The sequence below is a fragment of the Bufo gargarizans genome, chromosome 2 (genome assembly GCF_014858855.1).
Source record: "Bufo gargarizans isolate SCDJY-AF-19 chromosome 2, ASM1485885v1, whole genome shotgun sequence".
NCBI lineage: Eukaryota > Metazoa > Chordata > Amphibia > Anura > Bufonidae > Bufo > Bufo gargarizans.
The window spans coordinates 12792837-12813846 of NC_058081.1; the positions used below are offsets into that span (position 1 = coordinate 12792837).

Consider the following 21010-nt stretch of genomic DNA (forward strand, 5'->3'; position numbering starts at 1 on the left):
ATATCATGAGTAAGGTCCAGCATGTAAGGGTCCAAAATGCGTAGATTTGACTGCCCTGTGTATGTGGAAGTTTTTATACCGCTGTGAATAAAGGATTCCCTGCTATCAAGAGCTGAATTTTTTCTCTTTTCTTCAGTTTTGCATCAGCCGCATCCAGGCTTCCTATCTGTGCTCTGGCAGGAGAAGCAGGTGAGAACTGCCTTTTTTCTTATTAATTCGGATCGAAGCAAATTTTGGGGAAAAATTTGGCGAACCTGCCGAATCGAATTTTTGAGAAATATCACCAAAAATTATTTCAAAATATGTTAAACATAAAAACTTGATTTTAACAATAAGTCGTTTTCTGATGACATATTCCCAACATAGGATTCTCCAATATTGACCATTGAAAACATATTTTACCGGTGTGTTGAAAGTGTGTGATCAGTGCATGAACATGAGGAGTGGGGAAGAGGGGGAAGAAGTGTCTCGTGAATGGAGAAAGCGGCTTTGTTTTAACCTTCGTTTGAGCTTGAAATGGGACTGGAGTTAAAGATCAAATGCTTAATTTAATATTTTATTTTCCTCTTATTCCCCAGACATGTCAAAGATGAATACTACTGTGACTAAGGAATTTCTTCTTCTGGGATTTCAAATCTATTACTACTTTAAAGCTCCTCTCTTCATCCTCTTTCTAACGGTGTACATCATTACCATAATTGGGAATCTTCTCATCATAGTACTGGTATGGACCTACAATAACCTCAATTGTCCTATGTACATTTTCATGTCTAACCTCTCTTTCTCTGATATGATGTTTACTACAAATGTTGTCCCAAATATGCTGTCCACCCTAGTAACAGATAAGCACAGCATCTCTGTAGATGGGTGTATTGCTCAGTTTTACTTCTATGGTACTCTGGGAAGTACTGAATGTTTCCTTCTTACAGTGATGTCCTACGACCGATATTTAGCCATATGCTACCCTTTGAATTACCTTTGTATTATGGACACAAAACTCCAAAAATATCTTCTGGTTGCATGTTGGGTGGCCAGTTTTACAGTAACACTGTTTCCAGTTGTACTTATGTATCAGTTACATTTCTGTGGACCCAATGTAATTGATCATTTTTTCTGTGATCTTGCCCCTATTTTGGCACTTTCTTGTTCAGATACTTCTGCTATAAAAGCAGAAACCATGGTATCATCAATCTTTGTAGTCCTTCTGCCATTCTTGTTCATTATTTCTTCATATACTCGTATTATCCTTTCCATCCTCCAAATTCCTTCCACCCAAGGCAGACAGAAGACATTCTCCACCTGTAGCGCTCACCTACTGGTCGTGTGTACCTATTTCTTGACCATTATTACTGTTTATAGTAATCAAAAAGAATATTCATCAACCATCAACAAAATAAGATCCTTGCTGTACGTTGTATTAACTCCAATGTTCAACCCAATGATCTATGCTCTTAGGAATAAAGAGATACAATCCACTTTTCACAAACTTTTGATACACGTTAAGATGAAAATACTATAGTTTCTGGGAAAATTTACCTTAATTGACTTCATTTTGCCACAAACAATTCAACTGAATGTTTATATGTTGATTTTTAAAGGGTGAGACTGTTATGGATTGTGTGGAAACACTGTGCTTAGAACTGAAAAACATCACAAGGGTGGATTCTGGATTGAAATCAGCTGACCTCCAAGAAATGGACTTGGAACTTGTTCATACTTGGATCAAAACTTCTGGAATCCAGACATACAGAGGCCAGTGGCCCAATAAATGATGCAATTGAATACTGCAATAAAGTTACATTTGAGTCTCTTATCTTCTTTTCTCCAATGCTTGGGTTACAGAGCACCAAACTGGAGCTTAAAGTGCAATTGTGTCCTTTTGTAACCCAAGGGAAAAAGTAACAATCATTTATCTGTAATCCAAATGAGGTAATAACAGTATTTGTAATTCACATGGGTAAGTATGTCATTTGTAATCCACATGGGTAGGAATAGCAGCATACTGTCGGTTATGAGAACCTAGAACATAACATACAATGCAACAGCTCTCTGTAAACCAAGTAAAGTACAAAAATGAATTATATTGCTTATGCTATGCTTGTAAATTAGAGAAGCTTGGCAAATCATTTTGTACAAAATTCTGCACGTCAAGGGGATCTCTGTAAGACGGGAACCTAACACTAAGTTTAACCTGTTAGGTGCCATGACAGCAACCATGAAGTTCAGGGGGTGTAGATTCTGCCTGCATGCTGGACTACAAGTACCAACATGCATGCTGAGCAAACTAAGCTTTATACTCATGCTAATTAAAAACAGCCTATGAGGCAAACAGGCTGACCAGGAGTGCACAACTGAATAGAAGAGTCAGCCACACCTCCAGCACAAACGCAAAGTGAGTTATGAGAACTGTTAGAAAAGGCTCCCAAATAACCTGAAAAGGCGTGAAAAGGGAAAAAATTTGCACTGTCAAGAGCAACTGGGATTTTTGGTAGTTGGGGGGATTTCTAACTAAACATGACCATCAGGGTGAGGGCAGAATGGAGGGGCAACCTGAAACATAAAAACATGAAAATATGCCAACAGGACCACATCCGTCAAAAGTGGCTCCCAAAGTCAGTAGTTTTTTAAATTAGATCTGTAGAGGAGGGACTGGATGTCCTCGTGCTGCTTGAGCTTGAGAAGCTTATTAGAGGTTTGTCCTGCCTCTCGTATTTCATCCTTGCCTTGATGGTGGTGCTCTGGCGACACCTACTGTCGCTTCTTTGCAAGGTCCTGGTGGTGGTGTGCCACTACCCTCCTGTTGCGGAATGGGAGGATGATCCGGTGGTCACGTTCTTGACTGTAGCAGACATTCTCTGCTTGTACGCAGCAGCTGCCCTGGCCACCCCGAAGGGGGCAACTTCTGGCTGTAGAGGTGCTGGCAAATAGTTCTCTTCTCTTAGGGACGAATCCTGGATAGCTCCACCTGTCGCTTTCTGGGAATACTGCGATTGATAACTGTGGGACTTATGGTGACTGAGGCAATAGCGACACATGCCTCTTGGGGGAGAGAGATCGGATGTGCTGGTAGGCACGGAATGAGCGGTTCCGGCTCTGGTACTGGCTTGGGATTTGGCTCTTGCTTATTCCCAAAGTGTGCTGCTCCTTCATATATGCGGCACACTCTGTTTGGCATGGAGGGTTCGGTCAGCCATTCTTCCGAGGGACTGTGGGTCTTGGGAGGCAGACCACTGCCACCGCAAAGGGGCCTTGTAGTGACTCCATGGGGGTGTATTCCACAAGGTGACCCTTATACAGATTGTGGGAAGTCTGCGGGAGGTATGGCTGTTTCACTGAACGCCGATTGACATAGAGCTCCCGCACGGTTATACTGTCCTGCACAAACCCAGACCCTTTCTCCACCGAGAACAGCATGCTCCCGGTTCTTCTTTCGAAATTGGGATCCCGGTGCTGGGGCCGGTCCCAGACTTTGATGGCCCAATTTTCCACGGCCAGTCCCAAATGTTGCAGGCCTGGGCTGTTATTTCTCTAGGGACCATGGCATTCAAGTCCTCAAAGGCATATGACTTTCTGGGAGGCAGAGTGGAAACTCCGACCTCCTATTCCGCGACAGCCAGCACAGGGAATGCCTGCAGTACCTTAGGAGGGGGCCTCCGGATCTGGGAGAGGTAAATCTCTTCCGGTGCTGCCTGGGTTTCAGGGTCCTCATCCCACCAGTTTTGTTGGTGTGGTCTCTGACGCACCATGTCGTCCTCTTGGGTGCTTGCACAGAGAGGAAGTGAAGGAAGGGCTTCCTGGGAGTGGCTTTCTCCCTCCCTTATCATTTAGTAATATCGCTCCCAGTGGGCTGGGCTACAGTTTCCCGCTCTGGCTGGGGGCGTTACTTTAGTTTCCCACTTCTGGGCAGGAATAAGATGCTGCACCATAGCAAGTAAAATGGTTGATTAACTCTTCTAAAGGTATATCTGTAACTCCAATAGGCTAATAAAGTTTGTAGGCACATAGTTTTAAAGTTGTAAGTAATCCTGTTCTTAAAGGCACACAGTTTGGTATTATTTAATCCTGTTTGTGACTCCACTTGATTGCATCTCCCTAATCCCGGCGTCTGAGGTATCCCTTGCCCCTTCAGAGGTTTTACGATATATGTCCCTCTGATAGAGAAAGTTGTTGTGATGCCAGTTGCATTGAAGCAACGAGAACATGGAGTCCCCTTTAAGTATAATGGTGTTAATACCAAGGTGTAGGATTGCCAGAGTGGTGTAGAGTGACCTACAATCTCCCTGAAGGTGTTGTATGCATGTGTCACAGTGATAATACTTGTATATCCTTGGATCCCAGATGTGGTCGGACAAAGCAGTGCAAAAAGGGATGAATAACTTGGATGATGAAGGAAATAAAATAAATGGAGTCCAGACTTGTAGTAACGTTGAGTAAATGGTAATCCAAATAGTTTCACGTACTTGGTCTTGGTTTCCAGCAAGCTTTGGCATGAAGTTCCGGCAGGCAAACACTTTCAGCTCTTCTACATCTGAACTTTCTCAGCTCTGCTATGTTGGCTGGGTTAAATAAGAAATTTTCCTTTCTGCTTTCCATTGTAAGCTGTTACTTAGCTTTCTGTAGTCTGACTCTCACTGTAATCCTAGGAAAACTTCTTCCTGGCTTCAAGCTTCTTTAGCTTGGCTTTTAGGCAATGCAAGCCCAGGAGGGGACATGCAACCATGTAGAACTCACAGGCAGGGCCTGTCCGGCAGGGACAAGGCCTGCTTCATTCCCCAGCAGGGGACAAGCTAGACACACCACCTCTCCCCAAGGAGGGGAGGGTAAACACCTCCTTTTCCCTTGAAGGGGTAGGTTAGACTGACTTTCCTAACTAAACTAAGACTCCTCCCTCTCTAGAGAGGGAAATAGAAAGGAAGAAGGGTTCCATTCTATCCAACACAGCTTTGCCAGTAATGGCACCACCTTGTGGAAAACCAGGTAATTGCATGAACAGAAACAGTTACACAGGAATAGATATGCACATTATCCTGAGATAGAATAAAATACATTTTGAGGACATAAGTTAGCACATTGGAGACAGTAGCAAGATGCAAAGAGTGGTAATGGCACGCTGGGTCATTACACCAGTCTAAATGGTAACAACTCCAGGGACCAGTGCACACATGACAGCAACTCCTGGAACCCAAACATACCAGAATTAGCAAGCAAACATGGCAATGACTTCTGAAACTCAGACACACAGAATACCAGTCCAAACAGTAACAAGTGCAGGGACTAGTGCACAAATGACAGTAACTTCTCGAACTCAAAACAAATATATTGAAGGAACAGGCTTCAAGAACAGGCTTCAGGAACAGGCTATGGACTTCAGAAGCAAATATTGCTGGTCAGCCAGGGTATGGCCACAAATTTCAGACAGAACTCCACCACAAGCAGGCAGAACTCAGGAACTAAATAGCAGGAGTGGACTAACTAGATCAGGCATCCTCAAACTGCGGCCCTCCAGCTGGTGCAGAACTACAACTCCCAGCATGCCATAACAGCCTACAGGTATCAGCCTACAGCAGGGCATTGTGGGAGTTTTAGTTTTACAACAGCTTGGAGGGCTGGAGTTTGAGGATGCCTGAACTAGAACATGGGCACCAGGTGCAGATTCATAAATAGACTCGGGAATTAACTCCTATGAAACCAGACTGGAGAGACACATGTCATGAAAGAGCTATTCACACCCACAAGTAATCTGAAGCCATTACGCAAACAATAGAGGTGAACAGCAACCAGACCACATGGAATACAATGGCACACAGTGATAAGAAATTGTGACAGTACTCATCCATTCAGACAGGAAAGAGATACCAGTCACAGGATTATAGTTCACACCCACAAATATTTGAAGCCAGTACGCATAGAACAGAGGCCGATGTACACTGCCAACTGATACATGGTCCTAGATACATAAACGTTCAAAAGCACTGTGGTTACTGTAGTTTGTGTTTCTGCATAAAAGGCCGAGCTGTGGCCATCAATAAAGTGAGTTCTTCTTCACCCTCAATCTAGAGTCTTGTCTCTTATTGGGGGTAACAACTATACAGCTATCACACTAGCGCTTGAAAGAGCTTCTTCACTTGGATCACTACTGGATGCTGAGCAGACTCCTCAGCGATCAGGAAAAAGACACTCTCCAGCGGTGAAAACCCCTCTACGCTCCAAGGGCAACCGCTACAGTCAATATATATGTCTACTCAGGAACTGCCTACAGTCGTGGCCAAAAGTTTTGAGAATTACATAAATATTGGAAATTGGAAAAGTTGCTGCTTAAGTTTTCATAATAGCAATTTGCATATACTCCAGAATGTTATGAAGAGTGATCAGATGAATTGCATAGTCCTTCTTTGCCATGAAAATTAACTTAATCCCCCCAAAAACTTTCTAATGCATTTCATTGCTGTCATTAAAGGACCTGCTGAGATCATTTCAGTAATTGTCTTGTTAACTCAGGTGAGAATGTTGACGAGCACAAGGTTGGAGATCATTATGTCAGGCTGATTGGGTTAAAATGGCAGACTTGACCTGTTAAAAGGAGGGTGATGCTTGAAATCATTGTTCTTCCATTTTTTAACCATGGTGACCTGCAAAGAAACGCGTGCAGCCATCATTGCATTGCATAAAAATGGCTTCACAGGCAAGGATATTGTGGCTACTAAGATTGCACCTCAATCAACAATTTATAGGATCATCAAGAACTTCAAGGAAAGAGGTTCAATTCTTGTTAAGAAAGCTTCAGGGCGTCCAAGAAAGTCCAGCAAGCACCAGGATCGTCTCCTAAAGAGGATTTAGCTGCGGGATTGGAGTGCCACCAGTGCAGAGCTTGCTCAGGAATGGCAGCAGGCAGGTGTGAGCGCATCTGCACACACAGTGAGGCGAAGACTTTTGGAAGATGGCCTGGTGTCAATAAGGGCAGCAAAGAAGCCACTTCTCTCCAAAAAAAAATCAGGGACAGATTGATCTTCTGCAGAAAATATGGTGAATAGACTGCTGAGGACTGGGGCAAATTCATATTCTCCGATGAAGCCTCTTTCTGATTGTTTGGAGCATCAGGAAAAAGGCTTGTCCGGAGAAGAAAAGGTGAGTGCTACCATCAGTCCTGTGTCATGCCAACAATAAAGCATCCTGAGACCATTCATGTGTGGGGTTGCTTCTCATTCAAGGGAGTGAATGAGAAGCAACCCCACTTTCAATGATCTAAGGTACCCCATACTTGCACACAACTTCGGTCATAATCTTCTTTACTTCTTTGGGTACGGTTTTGGCCATCCTGAAAACAAGTCATCACATATCAATACATACTCATACATGCCCACCTTGGGTATTTGAAGATAGTCTGCAAACGTTGAAACAGATACAAAAAGCAAGACGTGTTTCTTGGGTACCTTAACCACCTTGCCCACGTTGTTCTGGGCACAAACCATTTATCCTTGAGTATGTCTGACTGTTACAGTGCTGAACCCTGGGGCGTACCATATGCTACGTACTAAATCACACATAGCAGTTTTTGTCTGGTGCATCACTCCATGGGTTGCCTGTGCCATCGTGGAGTAGAGGGACCTGGGAAGGTAAAGTTTCCCTTCTTATTTGTAGTCCCCCCTTTTTCATCCACCAGTCCCTTTCCTCCTTCCCCATCTGGTTCTGTAAGGTCTTAAGAACTTTCGGGAGACAGGAGGAGTTATTTCAGGGACCTGAACTGTGGCCACTTAAGACAGGGGTCTGCTTAGGTAATTTGGCAGCCATCTTTCCGCCTGAACTGCCGTGGCTTTCCCCTTTGCCTCCTCTGCATCCGTTTACAGTGGCCTTTCGTTGCTATCATCACCCCTCATGTTAGTGACAAGAGGACTTCCATCAGAGACCTCACTGCTTCCCCATTTTCGATGGGTTTACCTGAAGCGATCAAGGAGTCTCTGGCTTTCCATATGGGCCCATAGTCATGGGCTATCCCAAAGCACACCTGGAATCAGTGTAAATGGTGGCTGTTTTCCCATCTGCATATCTGCAAGCCATCTTCAGAGTCTTTTAGCTCCACTTCTTGAGCAGACATGTGTGGTAGCTCACGTTTAATCACCACTGCCCAACCTGTGTAGTACCTGCCATACTGGCCATACCTCAATCCATCCACAAAGAGCACATGATCTAGATTACCTAATGGCTGATTTACCAAATCCCACTACCTCTTGTGACATCATCTGCAAACAGTCCGGAGCCTCTTCCTTTTAATCTGGAAGAAAAGTTTAAAGTGCGGTGCCCTAACTCTTCCCTCCCCCCTTGATCCAGAGGCAACAGGGTGGCTGGGTCCAAAGTATTACACCTTTGGAGAGCAACATTGCCAGGCAACAAAATGGAACAATAATGGGCAACAAAACAATCATTTGGATTGTACGTTCATGAGAATAGATGTAATATCACCATCACTTTGTGGTTCAGAACTATCTCAGAGCTTTCATCAAGCATAGCTAGTACAACTACTACAGCTCTGATGCAGACAGGGGCACCTCTGGCCACGGGATCAAGTCTGACTGAATAATATGCTACGGGCGTTATTGCTGGCCATGCAGTTAGGTGAGGACAGCTGAGTCATGGCCACTCACTTCATAACAATACAATCTAAATGTAATAATCTGATAGGCTCAGTGTGGGGGAGCACAAAATTGCCAGTTCTAGGCATAAAAAGCATCTACCACCTCATCTGTGAGGTGGTAGGGACTAAAGGACAAATCAATCACAGTGGAGTGAGTAGGGGTAATGGGAACCTGAGCCGACAAGGTGTGTGTGTGTGTTGGGCACGATGTGGGTGTTAGAAACTGTGGCTTCATTAACGGCATGTAGGTCATGTACCATCCAATGGTGAGTGGTTTGCTTTTCTCAGCTTCTGGGAGTACTGATACAAACATGGACCAGGGAATTTTATCACTAATGGCCAACAAACAAAGTTCTTGGTCGTTGAGGGCACCTGTAAGCTTCACAGTGCCGTCCTCCTGATGTGAGATACCAGCATGTACTTTTGCAAACAAATCTGCACCTAGGAGGCAACAAGGGGCGTTACCACTGACCAGCAAACGGGCAAGCGCATCTTGGTTAGGGGCAAATCTAATATGGATGGTTTCTGTTGAAAAAAAGGGAGCGTACTACTTTCCCATCCACTTCTACCCAAAGACTAGTGTCCTTGGAGAGTAAATCAGAGGAGGCCATGTTTGCTGTGCACAACTGTCTTGGCTGCTCCAGTTTCAATCAAAAACGGGACTACTTCTTTATCACCCAGAGTAAGGGATATCATTGGGCCAGACTGAATCTGCTAAAAAAAAATTAAAAGTAGAGCCGATACCGGATTTCCTGTTTCCTAATCTTGATCTAACTCCCCCCCCTCAAGTGTCTGTGTTCTCCTTATGACAAAAAAACATGGGTGTCTGTGGGGACGGACAGTAATCCGGGCATGGTCAACATAGAATACAATCCTCTCGTGTGGTGTGGACGAGGAGTACCACACACACCACAACACTCTCTCTTCTGGGATCTGGGTCCCACAGACTCTGCAGGCCCACCATAGGGTGGCAGACTTACTTTTCCCTCACTTCAATGAGGCGTTTGACATCAGGGCTGAAGCAATGCCAAAGGAACACTACCTATGGTTGGCACCACTGAACTACCCAATGCCGCTTGATGTTACTCTGCATTTTGGCTTACAGAAGTATCCAACTTTTCCTATCGCAGAATTAATAGACTGGAAAACAAAACAGGACTTCTCATTTTCCATGGGAGTGTCTGTAACTAGGGGATCGGCACAAGGGCTGTCGTTGTCTGTAACGTCCACCCCTATCCTCGTCCCTCCTCTCTGAGTCATCTAAGTCCACTCTCTTCAGTCGGACGCTGTGGTCCTCCTTCTTTCTGTCATTAGTGTCCCAGCCACTCATGAGAACAGAGCTCTGATGTTTAGCACAACACTTAACATGTAACACGTAACTTCAAACATTGAAACAAACAGATCTGACAATACAGACATGAACACACAAAGGGCCCATAAGAAACTTTCATTGACTTAAATTTAAAAATAAAATAAATAACTAAAAATGTACAGCTTGATCAATGCTGTTGGCACCAATAAAAACCAAAAACTTCCAAGAAAAATAAAATAAAATTCTCAATGTTCATATTATTTAAAAAACAAATATCGTACTCCACACGCATTCATTTTTCCATGTACTCATTTTCATTAACAGCTCATAATCAGTCTTCACACAAATTCGCCTCAATTACAACTCAAAGCCACACCCATTCACATTCCACTGAATCATTTATGTCTTCCAACCCACATTGTTTCATCCCAAAACTTGCAGCACAGACAAACACAGCTTTCCTGGAAACAGATAGCCACACCACACCCAGAATTGCTGATGGTCTGTCGCTGTAAGACAATATACATGTTATAATCATACAGTCATTTTGTTAAAAGCTGGATTCCCACAGTACACTGCTTGGGAAAGAAGAAAGAAAATTATTGAACAATTCTTTGTCTTGTATAATATATTACACATCACTTACTATGCATCATTCCCTCATTCCCTCCCCCCTTTTTCCTTCGCCTGCTCCCCTTATCTCAGGAATGTTTCTGTTAAGGTGGGGGAAGTGACTCTCTGTAGCTCACACTGGATACAACACCTATCCATTAACTGTCCATCTTTTACTGCTGTAATCTCTAGGATATTCCCTAGTTAAACACACACATATTATTAGGGTAACAAAACTTAACCGGTTCATTTCGGAACATTTAACACAAGCGCCGTTCTGATTGCAGACACTGGGGCACTTTCTTTCTTTCTTGTTAATGACATCAATTAACATCCTGACATTGCTCTGTTTCTCACTCATTAGAACTCCCCCCCTCAAAATCACGGGAGTTCTGATGCCCACAGTCTGTAAGCTCTAACTTCACAGATTCTTACAGATCTTCATCCCTGCTGCCAGGGGGCGACCTCTGTCCGAGTCTACACTTTCTCTAACATTCTTTTTCACATTTTAACTTTCAATTCTTCCCTCGCTACTAGCTAGGGGCTGTATTTTCTCCTTCTTCATAATACTGGGACTGACCCATATCAAAACAACAGTATTTCAGACTGACACACACACAAAACAGAGGAGTGATCAGTACCTTTAACCCTTTCCTCCGCAGACAAAGGATTCACCCTCCCCTCTGGTTGGCTCAAATCTGACTATCACGTCTGACTAGTCAGCTGGGACTCCCCGCACGTCTTCCCCAAGACCAGGGGTCAGGCGGGCTCCGTCGCATCTTCCTGGGGTCAGGTCAGGTGGAGAATATCTCCGCAGTCTTCCATTAGGTCAAAGGGTCATGAGATTCTACCATCTTCCTGGGGTCAGGCCAGGTAGTCTCCGCAGTCTTCCCTTAGGTCAAAGGGTCATACGGATCACACTCGTCTCCCTGGCCAGGTCAGCCGGAGTTTACTTTGTCCCACACCTCGGCGCTACAGCGCCCCCTTCCCAACCAGGAGGTTACTGTCCCCTCCCTTTGTCTGTGGTTTTACCGTCTGTGCTCAACCCACTCCTCACGTAAATCACAGACACACACAAAACATATACACACCAGAGTGATCTATCATTTCATACTATTGGTTCTATAGACTCCAAGCTTTCAGCATTACAGCCGACTACTATACTTACATCGGTTCCACCTCACAGCAGATTGAGCTATCTGAGCATGACGAAGTAACTAACAGAAAGGCAGATGAGATAAAACTTTCTTTGAGGTTGCAATCCTCTCTCCTCTGCCGTTCGTCAAGCTCAGGGGCCCGTCTTGTCAGCTGTCTGATGCTACGTTCGCTCAGGAGTCCTGCCGCGGTCGCCATTTGTTAAAACCACCCTAAATTAGGGCATTTAAGATACACTCTGGTGTTCCAAATCAATGTACCCCCCCAGGGGTTAATATCCATGCGTGGCTGAGAGACTAGACACTGACACAGAAGTTGGTCAAAGCAATCTCTAACTTTAATTACATGGGGTAAGCGTATATACATTTTCAGAAGAGGGCAGTCCTCACTGAGGCTAAAACATTGTTTCATTGGTCAAAAAGGAAGAAGAGAGGGGGCGGAGCCTAGCTGTGACTGCAGATGGTTGTGTGAGACCTCGGCTCCTCCACACTCTAGCGATTCAAACCATTTAAATAGCGGTGACCCACTTTAAAATGGTCAAATACGGGAGAGATAGGAGTGCTGATGCTCCTGACACCCCGAGAACCCAAAAGAGCCAGCAAGCTATGCAGAGATTTCTTAAAAAGAAAGCACTCATCTCTCCAGGCGCAGGCCCCAAGATGGCGGCGGCAGCGGCATGTGAAGAAGGGGAGGACTCCGATGCAGCCAGCTCTCAAGGAGACACAGCGGAATCGAGAGACCCTTCGCCAGTGTCAAAATCCTTTCTCACAAAGGTACTGGGGCAAGCGCTTGAAAAAGCTATAAAACCAGTACTTAATGAACTGTCCAATACCAAATCGGAGATAGCGCAGATGGGACACAGGGTTGAAACTCTGGAAACCGCAACGCAAGAGATTGTGTCGCACTCCACAGGAGTAGAGGAATACCTCAATTTTCATACTGCAGAGCTTAACAAACAATGTTAATGATCGAAGACCAGGAGAATAGAGGCAGAAGACGTAATGTACGCATCAAGGGCCTACCTGAGTCCTGGGCCGCTGAATCCCTGCGCAAAGTCGCCCTGGAAATCTTCGCCGATCTCCTTGGCGAGGAGTCGGTGGGCTCAATTGTAATTGAACGGATCCACAGGGCTTTGAGGCCCATGCTGAAGCCGACTGACAGGCCCAGAGATGTTATCTGTGGCCTTCTTTCATATGTGGACACCGCACGCATAATGGCGGCTGCCAGGGAAAAGAGGCAAATTGTTTTTGACGGCGCAGAAATAGCACTGTACCATGACATTGCGCCCACCACATTAGCGAAGCGGCGCATAATGAAGCCACTCTTGGACGAACTGAGAGCGCAGAAGATCCCATATGTATGGTTATATCCATTCGGAATTGCGATTATCAAGAATGGAAAACGCATCGCTATTCACACTCCCGACGACCTGGAGAGAGCCTGGGATGCCATCGGAATTCGCCCTGTAGAAGTCTCCTCATGGATGCCGATAGCACAATCAACGGACTTACCAAGCCTCCCGCGGATGGAATCCTGGAAGAAGATGCAGAAACCAAAGTCCAAGGCGAACAGAACGGCGACGGAGATGCGATCCCCTCCACCTTGAAAGCTGATCCTGGGTTTGCAGGCCGCATCGCACGATGGACAGTTGGTACAACAACAGATGACTGCTGTCCCTTAGAGCTGTCTCCTCATGCAGGGTTTGAGATCTGAGTTTTCTCATATTTTTTTTTTTTTTGTTCAGTCGTTGGTCAATTAACACAACATAACATAAGTGGGAGTCATTAGGGCTCTGATGTGTGTGTGTTATTAAAAAAAAAAAAAAAAGGGGTTCTATACATCCTTTAGATTTAAATGCATATCTACATTAACGGTTTGTTTGTAGTTATATTTCCCCACCTATCTCACGTAGATATCTGACCCTATAGCGAGTCAGATGATGCTATCCAACCCAGGGAGGATGGAATAGTGGTTCGGATTAGTGGGTTCACCAATTAGTTGGTGAAATGAAAACTGGTTTGTAGGATGGAGTGTGTGGGGACAGTCCAGTTTCTTTACTCTCTCCCGACTCCCACTCGATACACCCCTTACCAAGAAATTATTGTATTGATTAATACTTGCATTCTTCTATTTTTTTTCTTTTCTCAAATTTTTCTTCTTTTCCTAGTTCTATTCTATACCCTACTGTCCTCCTTTCCCTTTCCCTCTCCCCCCTCTCCCATCCTGTAAAAGTACACAAATATACTAAGCTAGAGAGGATAATCAGGATTGTGTCACTGAGAAGGAAATGGCGGATTAAAATAACAACTTTTAATGTAAAGGGCCTTAACTCTCCTCAAAAGAGAGGTCAGGTGATGTTAGCCATAAGAAAAATGGGCGCGCACATAGTCTTTCTACAAGAGACTCACCTGCGTCAGAAAAAAATCCCAAAGTTACCATCTCACCCATTTAGCCAATGGTTTCACAGCGCTCACCCTACTTCAGCTTCTAAGGGAGTATCTATTGCCATCCATCACTCGATACCTTTCACACTGAATCAACAGTTTGCAGATGAAGAAGGCAGACTCCTGATTCTGAAAGGGGAAATAGTCTCACGAAAATACACTTTAGCTAACCTATACGCCCCAAACAAGGCTACGGTCCAATGGCTTCTCAAAGCTTTAGAAACCCTAAAACACTTTGCAGAGGGACAGGTGATACTGGGAGCTGATCTTAACCTAGTTCTCAATCCAGAAATCGACTCTTCCACCTCCAAGTCACACATTTCTCAGAAACACATTAGCAAATTACATAAAAAATTACAGGACTTACAACTGATCGATGTATGGAGATATAGCAATCCCTTGGTTAAGGATTATTCCTTTTTTTCCAATCCGCACGGCTCCTATCAGAGACTCGACCACATCCTAACATCTGCTTCTCTTTTACCCGTTTCCAGAAGTGCAGAGATCAGGAGTATCACCATCTCTGACCATGCACCCTGCCACGTGACCCTTGCCCTGGCCTCCTTACCAAGAAGAGAATGGAATTGGAAACTGAACGAATCTCTGTTGAATAACAAACTTCATACTGAACAGGTCAGATCTCAACTGGAGCTGTATTTCAGGGTCAACTCCACCGCACACAGCACCTCTCCTATCGAATGGGAAGCACACAAGGCATACATTAGAGGTTGTTTCATTTCCATTGGTACTAGGGCCAAAAAAGAACAGCAAAAGGCCATAGATTCCATCCTAGCTCAGATATCGAAAATCGAAAAGCTAAACAAACTGTCGGCTTGCAGACAAAAACAGGAAGAGCTAGCGGACCTCAGAGCCCAACTTAAAAAAACTGTTATCTCATAGAGTGGGGAAACAGTTACTAAACTTCCAGCATAGGGTATACGCACATGGTGATAAGGGAGGCAAAATGATGACCTCGATCCTAAAAAAAACTAAAAATATATCACACATCTCCAAAATAAAAAAAGTTGACGGTAAAACCACTCAGGAAACGTCTGAAATAGCCGAGGCTTTTCAAAAATTTTATGAGGACCTATACAACCTAAATAAGGACAAACCCCCAGAGCAAAAGGATAATAGGCAAACACTAATCAGAAATTTTCTGGACTCCCTGAAGCTATCGGTGATACGACCGGAGGACTCAGACTCCCTGACTACTCCAATTACGCTAGACGAAGTAGAATCCATTGTTTGTAGTTTCCCCCCGGGAAAGAGTCCAGGACCCGACGGTCTGCCTTTACTCTACTACAGGAGTTTTCGGGATATTCTATTACCCAGACTTACTAACGAATGCAACTCACTATTACAAGGAGGTCAACTCCCTAGACAGACCCAAGAATCTTATGTCACGCTTATACACAAAGAAGGGAAAGACCCCCAGAATTGTGGAAGCTATAGGCCAATTTCCCTTTTGAATTTGGACCTGAAGATTTGGGCAAAAATATTAGCAACTAGACTAGGTAAACTATTACCCTATCTAATAGGCCCAGAACAGTCGGGGTTCATACAAGGGAGAGAGGTGAAAGACAACGCTTGTAGAATCTTCCACGCAATTCACGCAGCTAAAACAAAGGGGTTCCCGTTGACCCTGTTGAGCATAGATGCTGAGAAGGCGTTTGACAGGGTCAACTGGAGCTTCATGAAAATGACACTTAAAAAATTTGCCATACCAGAACCTTTCATACATTCAATATTCACCCTCTATCAGCACCCACATGCTAGATTGAAGGTCAATGGTACCCTGTCCCCGACCTTTGAAATAACAAATGGAACAAGGCAGGGATGCCCTCTGTCCCCTTCCCTATTCATTCTAGTTGTAGAAACACTCATTCAGCTAGTTTGACAGACCTCGGAAATTAAAGGTGTTGGCAGAGGCCAAGGAGATCTAAAATGTACTGCGTTTGCAGACGATCTTCTATTTTTGGTAACCAACCCCGAGACAGGACTAATACATCTAGCCCAAAAAATCGAGATCTTTAGCTCAATCTCAGATTTTAAGGTCAATCACTCTAAGTCTGAAATTCTAAACATCTCTTTCTCTGAATCACGAGCTACTTCCCTAAAGTCCCTCCTTCCATTCCACTGGACCAAAGGCCCATTAAAATATCTAGGGATTTTGATACCAAGAAATTTGGAGGACTTATTTAAATATAATTTTTCGCCTCTCAAAAACGACACCACAAGCCTATTGCAAAAATACAATTTGCCATATTTATCCTGGATGGGCAGGAAGAATGTAATCAAAGCCTATGTTTTTCCCAAGATCCTTTATGTAATGCAAATTGTCCCGATCCACTTACCAAAAACATTCTTCAGGGAGATTAGACAAACATTTTCTAAGTTCCTATGGAACGGGAAGAAACCTAGACTCTCACATAACCTTCTGGCTAGACATAGAGATAAAGGAGGCCTGGGACTCCCGGAAGTATCAAAATATTACCATGCTATTCAGTTAAACAGATGGCTAGAATCAGTGGATCCCAAGAGACAATTAGATGTACAAAACCTTTTGCGACAAAGTGCAGGACCCGCACTACAGAGACTCCTCTGGCTACCTGACATAGGCCAAAATATGAAAGATTTGGACCCTCTATTGAAAGGGATTAGAGAAACATGGAAAGAGTTAAACAAAACTCTAGCACCCATCCCATCCCCACTCTTGCCAGCAAATCTCATTCCGGATTTGCTAGGAAAAAGCAGAGACATTCATCAGGAGATCTGGACATCATTAACCCAAGCTAGACTAAGGGACTTACTCCCTGACACTGAAGCGGCTATACTGAATAGAATACCGGAGCGAATTAAGAATTCTGCGGGCTTTTTCCTGACAAAATCTTACTTAGGTGCTGTGTGCGGTGAACTTGATAAGAGGTGCAACCCAGGTAGGTCTTTAACCAACTTCGAAAAGATCTTACTATCACCACTTCCTGAACAGAGGAAAATTTTGTCACTCTATGCTTTGGTAGGAGCCGAGGGCGAGGTGAAAAAACCTTTATACATCAGGGAATGGGAGAGAGAGCTTGATACTAACTTCTCGGATCAGGAACTCAAGAAGGTTTTAGCCTTTTCACATGGAACGTCACCATGTATACGCTTACAGGAAAACCATTTCAAGCTTTTATCGAGATGGTACAGAACCCCTGAGTTCTTACATAGGTGTGGTTTGGCCCCCGATCGGTTGTGCTGGAGATGTGGTGGAGATGTGGGATCATTATCTCACATATGGTGGTCTTGCCCTCTCATTATACCTCTCTGGGAAAATGTCACTAAGATAATTAACAAAGTTTCTACTCCTGAGCTCGCTCAAGATCACATTGGAGATGGTTCTCTTTTCTCTACCATCTGTCCTATATAGGCCATCTAAACACAATTTAGTGACTCACCTTATCTCGGCAGCAAAGGCTATTATACCCCTCCACTGGAGAAACACCAATACTCCCTCAATACAGGAATGGAAAGCCAAAGTAAACCAAATATGCCAATTCGAAGAAATGACGAGCTGGATTAACAGAAGCCATGAGAAATATTTGAAAACTTGGCAAGCTTGGAAGAATCTGATCGAGGGTGAATGCAATGAACTCACTTTAGGGATGGTTTGAGGTAACGGGCAAGGTTATTGCTCATTATTTGATCATAAAGATATACATCCACTAGGTACCTTAGATACCTGATAGGCTTATTGGTTTTAGCCAGCAGTATATGCCCCCCCTCCTCCCCCCCCCTCTCCCCCCCCCTATTCTTCTTCTTTCTTCTCTCCCTTCCCCAATTCTTCTGCTCAAAGTACTTGATTTTAATTTTCCTATAAAGGTTTTTGTCTATTAGTACATATACTAGATGTTTAACTCGCCCGACAATAAATTGTATGTGTGGACTTGGGTAGTCGGGCTCATGGCTGCATGGTTGTGGGTGCGGCTATTCGGATGACACACACGGCTTTACGTCTCCTTCTACACAGCGGGCTACTATTCTGTAAATGATCATAACATTGCTATGTGTACTCACTGTTTGTTATGCCTGAAAATATGTAACTGTATATCTATCGATCTCAAAGTAAGACCTTCAGGTCATTGTATGTTTGTTTCTATACTGAAAAAATTCTGAAAATAAAGAATTAATAAAAAAAAAAAAAAAAAAGGAAGAAGAGATAAGAGAGAGGAGATAGCACCCTGGCTTCTGCGCACTGGGTCCTACTTTGGAATGTGAACTAATGTAAACATCTGGTTACCATCGCCATTTTGTAATGGAGTTTATTCTAACAAGAATACTGCCTACGTCATATGTGACACTTCAAAGAGGTGCTTCTCTATAGGCAGTGAATAATATATACATATCATCAAGCCATATGATTGGCTTACGCATTCCACCACACTCTATGGGACACCTGTAGAAAGATGAGAAATCAGACTCTTCCCACAGCACAGCTCTTTGCCCCCCTCTCTCTCCTCTCCAGTCTTGAAACAAAGAGGGGGGTGGGTGGGCACTTGGAAGTAGAAAAAGTTAACTCATTACAATCCTAGATATACAAAATATAGAATAAAATTCACACATCTTTAACACAAGGATATGTAAGAACCCGGTACAGCAATCTCCACAGATTTGTCTATTAAACTTAATGGACAAATTAAAGTGTTTAGGTACGACCAAACGTCTCATCTCACATTTGCTTGCAGCTGCACGAGTATTAGTTGCAATTAAATGGCGAGATACATCCCCTCCCTCACTGGGTACCTGGGAACTTAGATGTGATGATATATACAGGATGGAACAAATAGCAGGTTGGGAACAACAGATCCACCCATGTATTCCAAAAAGTGTGGAGCCCTTGGGTAGTGTACAGAGGCTTCCAATCTACGTAAGGGAATACCTCTATCATCCTTTTATCCTAAGGCGTGAGAAGTCCGAAGATTTATTCTCTGAGGGATGCTGAAACATACGCTGCAACATCCAATTCCCCCCCCCCTCCCCGTTATACATAATTAATTTATGTATTATTATTCTTATGCTTTGGATAAAAAAAAAAAATTTATGCCTTGAATTATAAGTGAAATAAGCTGTCTTATAATGTATAAGATGTCATTCGCACTTTCACTGATATTTGCAAAATTATATGTAATATTTTTGTACTTATGAGACAAATATGTACAATAAAAATTGTTTGAACATAAAACTTGCATCCAACTGAAATCAGCACTAGAGATGAGCGAATCGAAGCTGACTAAGTGGACTCATGATTCGAATTTCATGAAAAATTAGATTTGCACCGAATCCGAATTTCCTCACACTTCGTGGTAACAAATCAATTTTTTTCCTAAAATGGCTGCTGCACGTGTGAGGACATGTTGAAAGGAAGTCAAGGTGGGATCATCCACAATGCCGTGCATGCAGCCAATCAGCAGCCAGCCAGCCCTGTGATATCACAGCCCTATAAATAGCCTCAGCCATCTTGGATTCTGCCATTTTCCAGTATACTTAGTGCAGGGAGAGACATCAGCAGGCGCTAGGGACAGTGCTAGGAAACGCGATTTACGAGTGCAGGGAAAGATTATTCAAAGTGTAGGGAAAGGATAGGAAGGAATAATTCCACAGCGTTTATGTAGAACAGGGTTCAGTAGGGCAGGTTACAGCCTGGGTAATAAACACTATTCAATAGCCTATATTAATTCTGTTTAAAGGCCTAAACGGTTTGTTCTTTTTAAGCACAAAAATAAAATATAACCTTTGTTATATTTGTTTAAATAGACACAGAGTGAGTAAATATCTCTTCTATCAAATGTCTTGTATTTCGCTCTGTGTTATATATTGTGTTATATATTTGCAAAGCCTTTCATTAAAAGACCAAAGAGCTAATAATTAGAGATGTCGCGAACATAAAATTTTCCGTCCGCGAACGGCGAACACAAATTTTCACAAATGTTCGCGAACGGGCGAACCGGGCGAACCGCCATTGACTTCAATGGGCAGGCGAATTTTAAAACCCACAGGGACTCTTTCTGGCCACAATAGTGATGGAAAAGTTGTTTCAAGGGGACTAACACCTGGACTGTGGCATGCCGGAGGGGGATCCATGGCAAAACTCCCATGGAAAATTACGTAGTTGACGCAGAGTCGGGTTTTAATCCATAAAGGGCATAAATCACCTAACATTCCGAAATTGTTTGGAATAACGTGCTTTAAAACATCAGGTATGATGTTGTATCGATCAGGTAGTGTAAGGGTTACGCCCGCTTCACAGTGACATACCAAACACTGACATACCAAACTCCCCGTTTAACGCACCGCAAACAACCGCAAACAGTCCATTTGCACAACCGCAAACTCCCCATTTGCACAAGGTTGGATACCAAGCTAGCCATGTCCCCTTGTCCTCATTGATGTCATTGAAGGTCTCTTCCTCCACCCAGCCACGTACAACACCAAGGGTCCCCGAAAGGTGACAACAAGCCCCCTGGGACACTTGCTGTGTTTGGTCTTCCACCTCCTCAAAGCCACCTTCCTCCTCTGACTCCTCTTCTTCAGACTCCTCTCTCTGTGTTGCCTCTCTCTACATTATTATAAGGTGTGTTAAGTAGTACTATTCCTATCAGTTTAATCCCTGTTACGTCCTATCAGGTGACGTGTATATGGCATCGATTTTAGGAACCGGGAGATGGAAAAAGATGCTTGGTCGGTCCTCCTACTTCAAATTTGGGTCACTGCGCGAGCAATCTAATGTGCCACCAGATATGAGTGGCGTGTTAAGTAGGTACTATTCCTATCAGTTTAATCCCTGTTACGTCCCCTATCAGGGGACGCGTATATGGC

The 21010-nt window shown here is 43.8% G+C and overlaps 1 protein-coding gene across 1 annotated transcript; it reads left to right on the plus strand.

Annotated features, from left to right (window-relative positions):
- The first annotated feature begins 580 nt into the window (after nucleotides 1-580).
- On the plus strand, nucleotides 581-1519 carry LOC122925448 (olfactory receptor 11A1-like). The gene has a single exon (XM_044276807.1). The coding sequence runs from the start codon at nucleotides 581-583 to the stop codon at nucleotides 1517-1519; it is 939 nt and encodes a 312-aa protein (XP_044132742.1).
- The last annotated feature ends 19491 nt before the right edge of the window (nucleotides 1520-21010 follow it).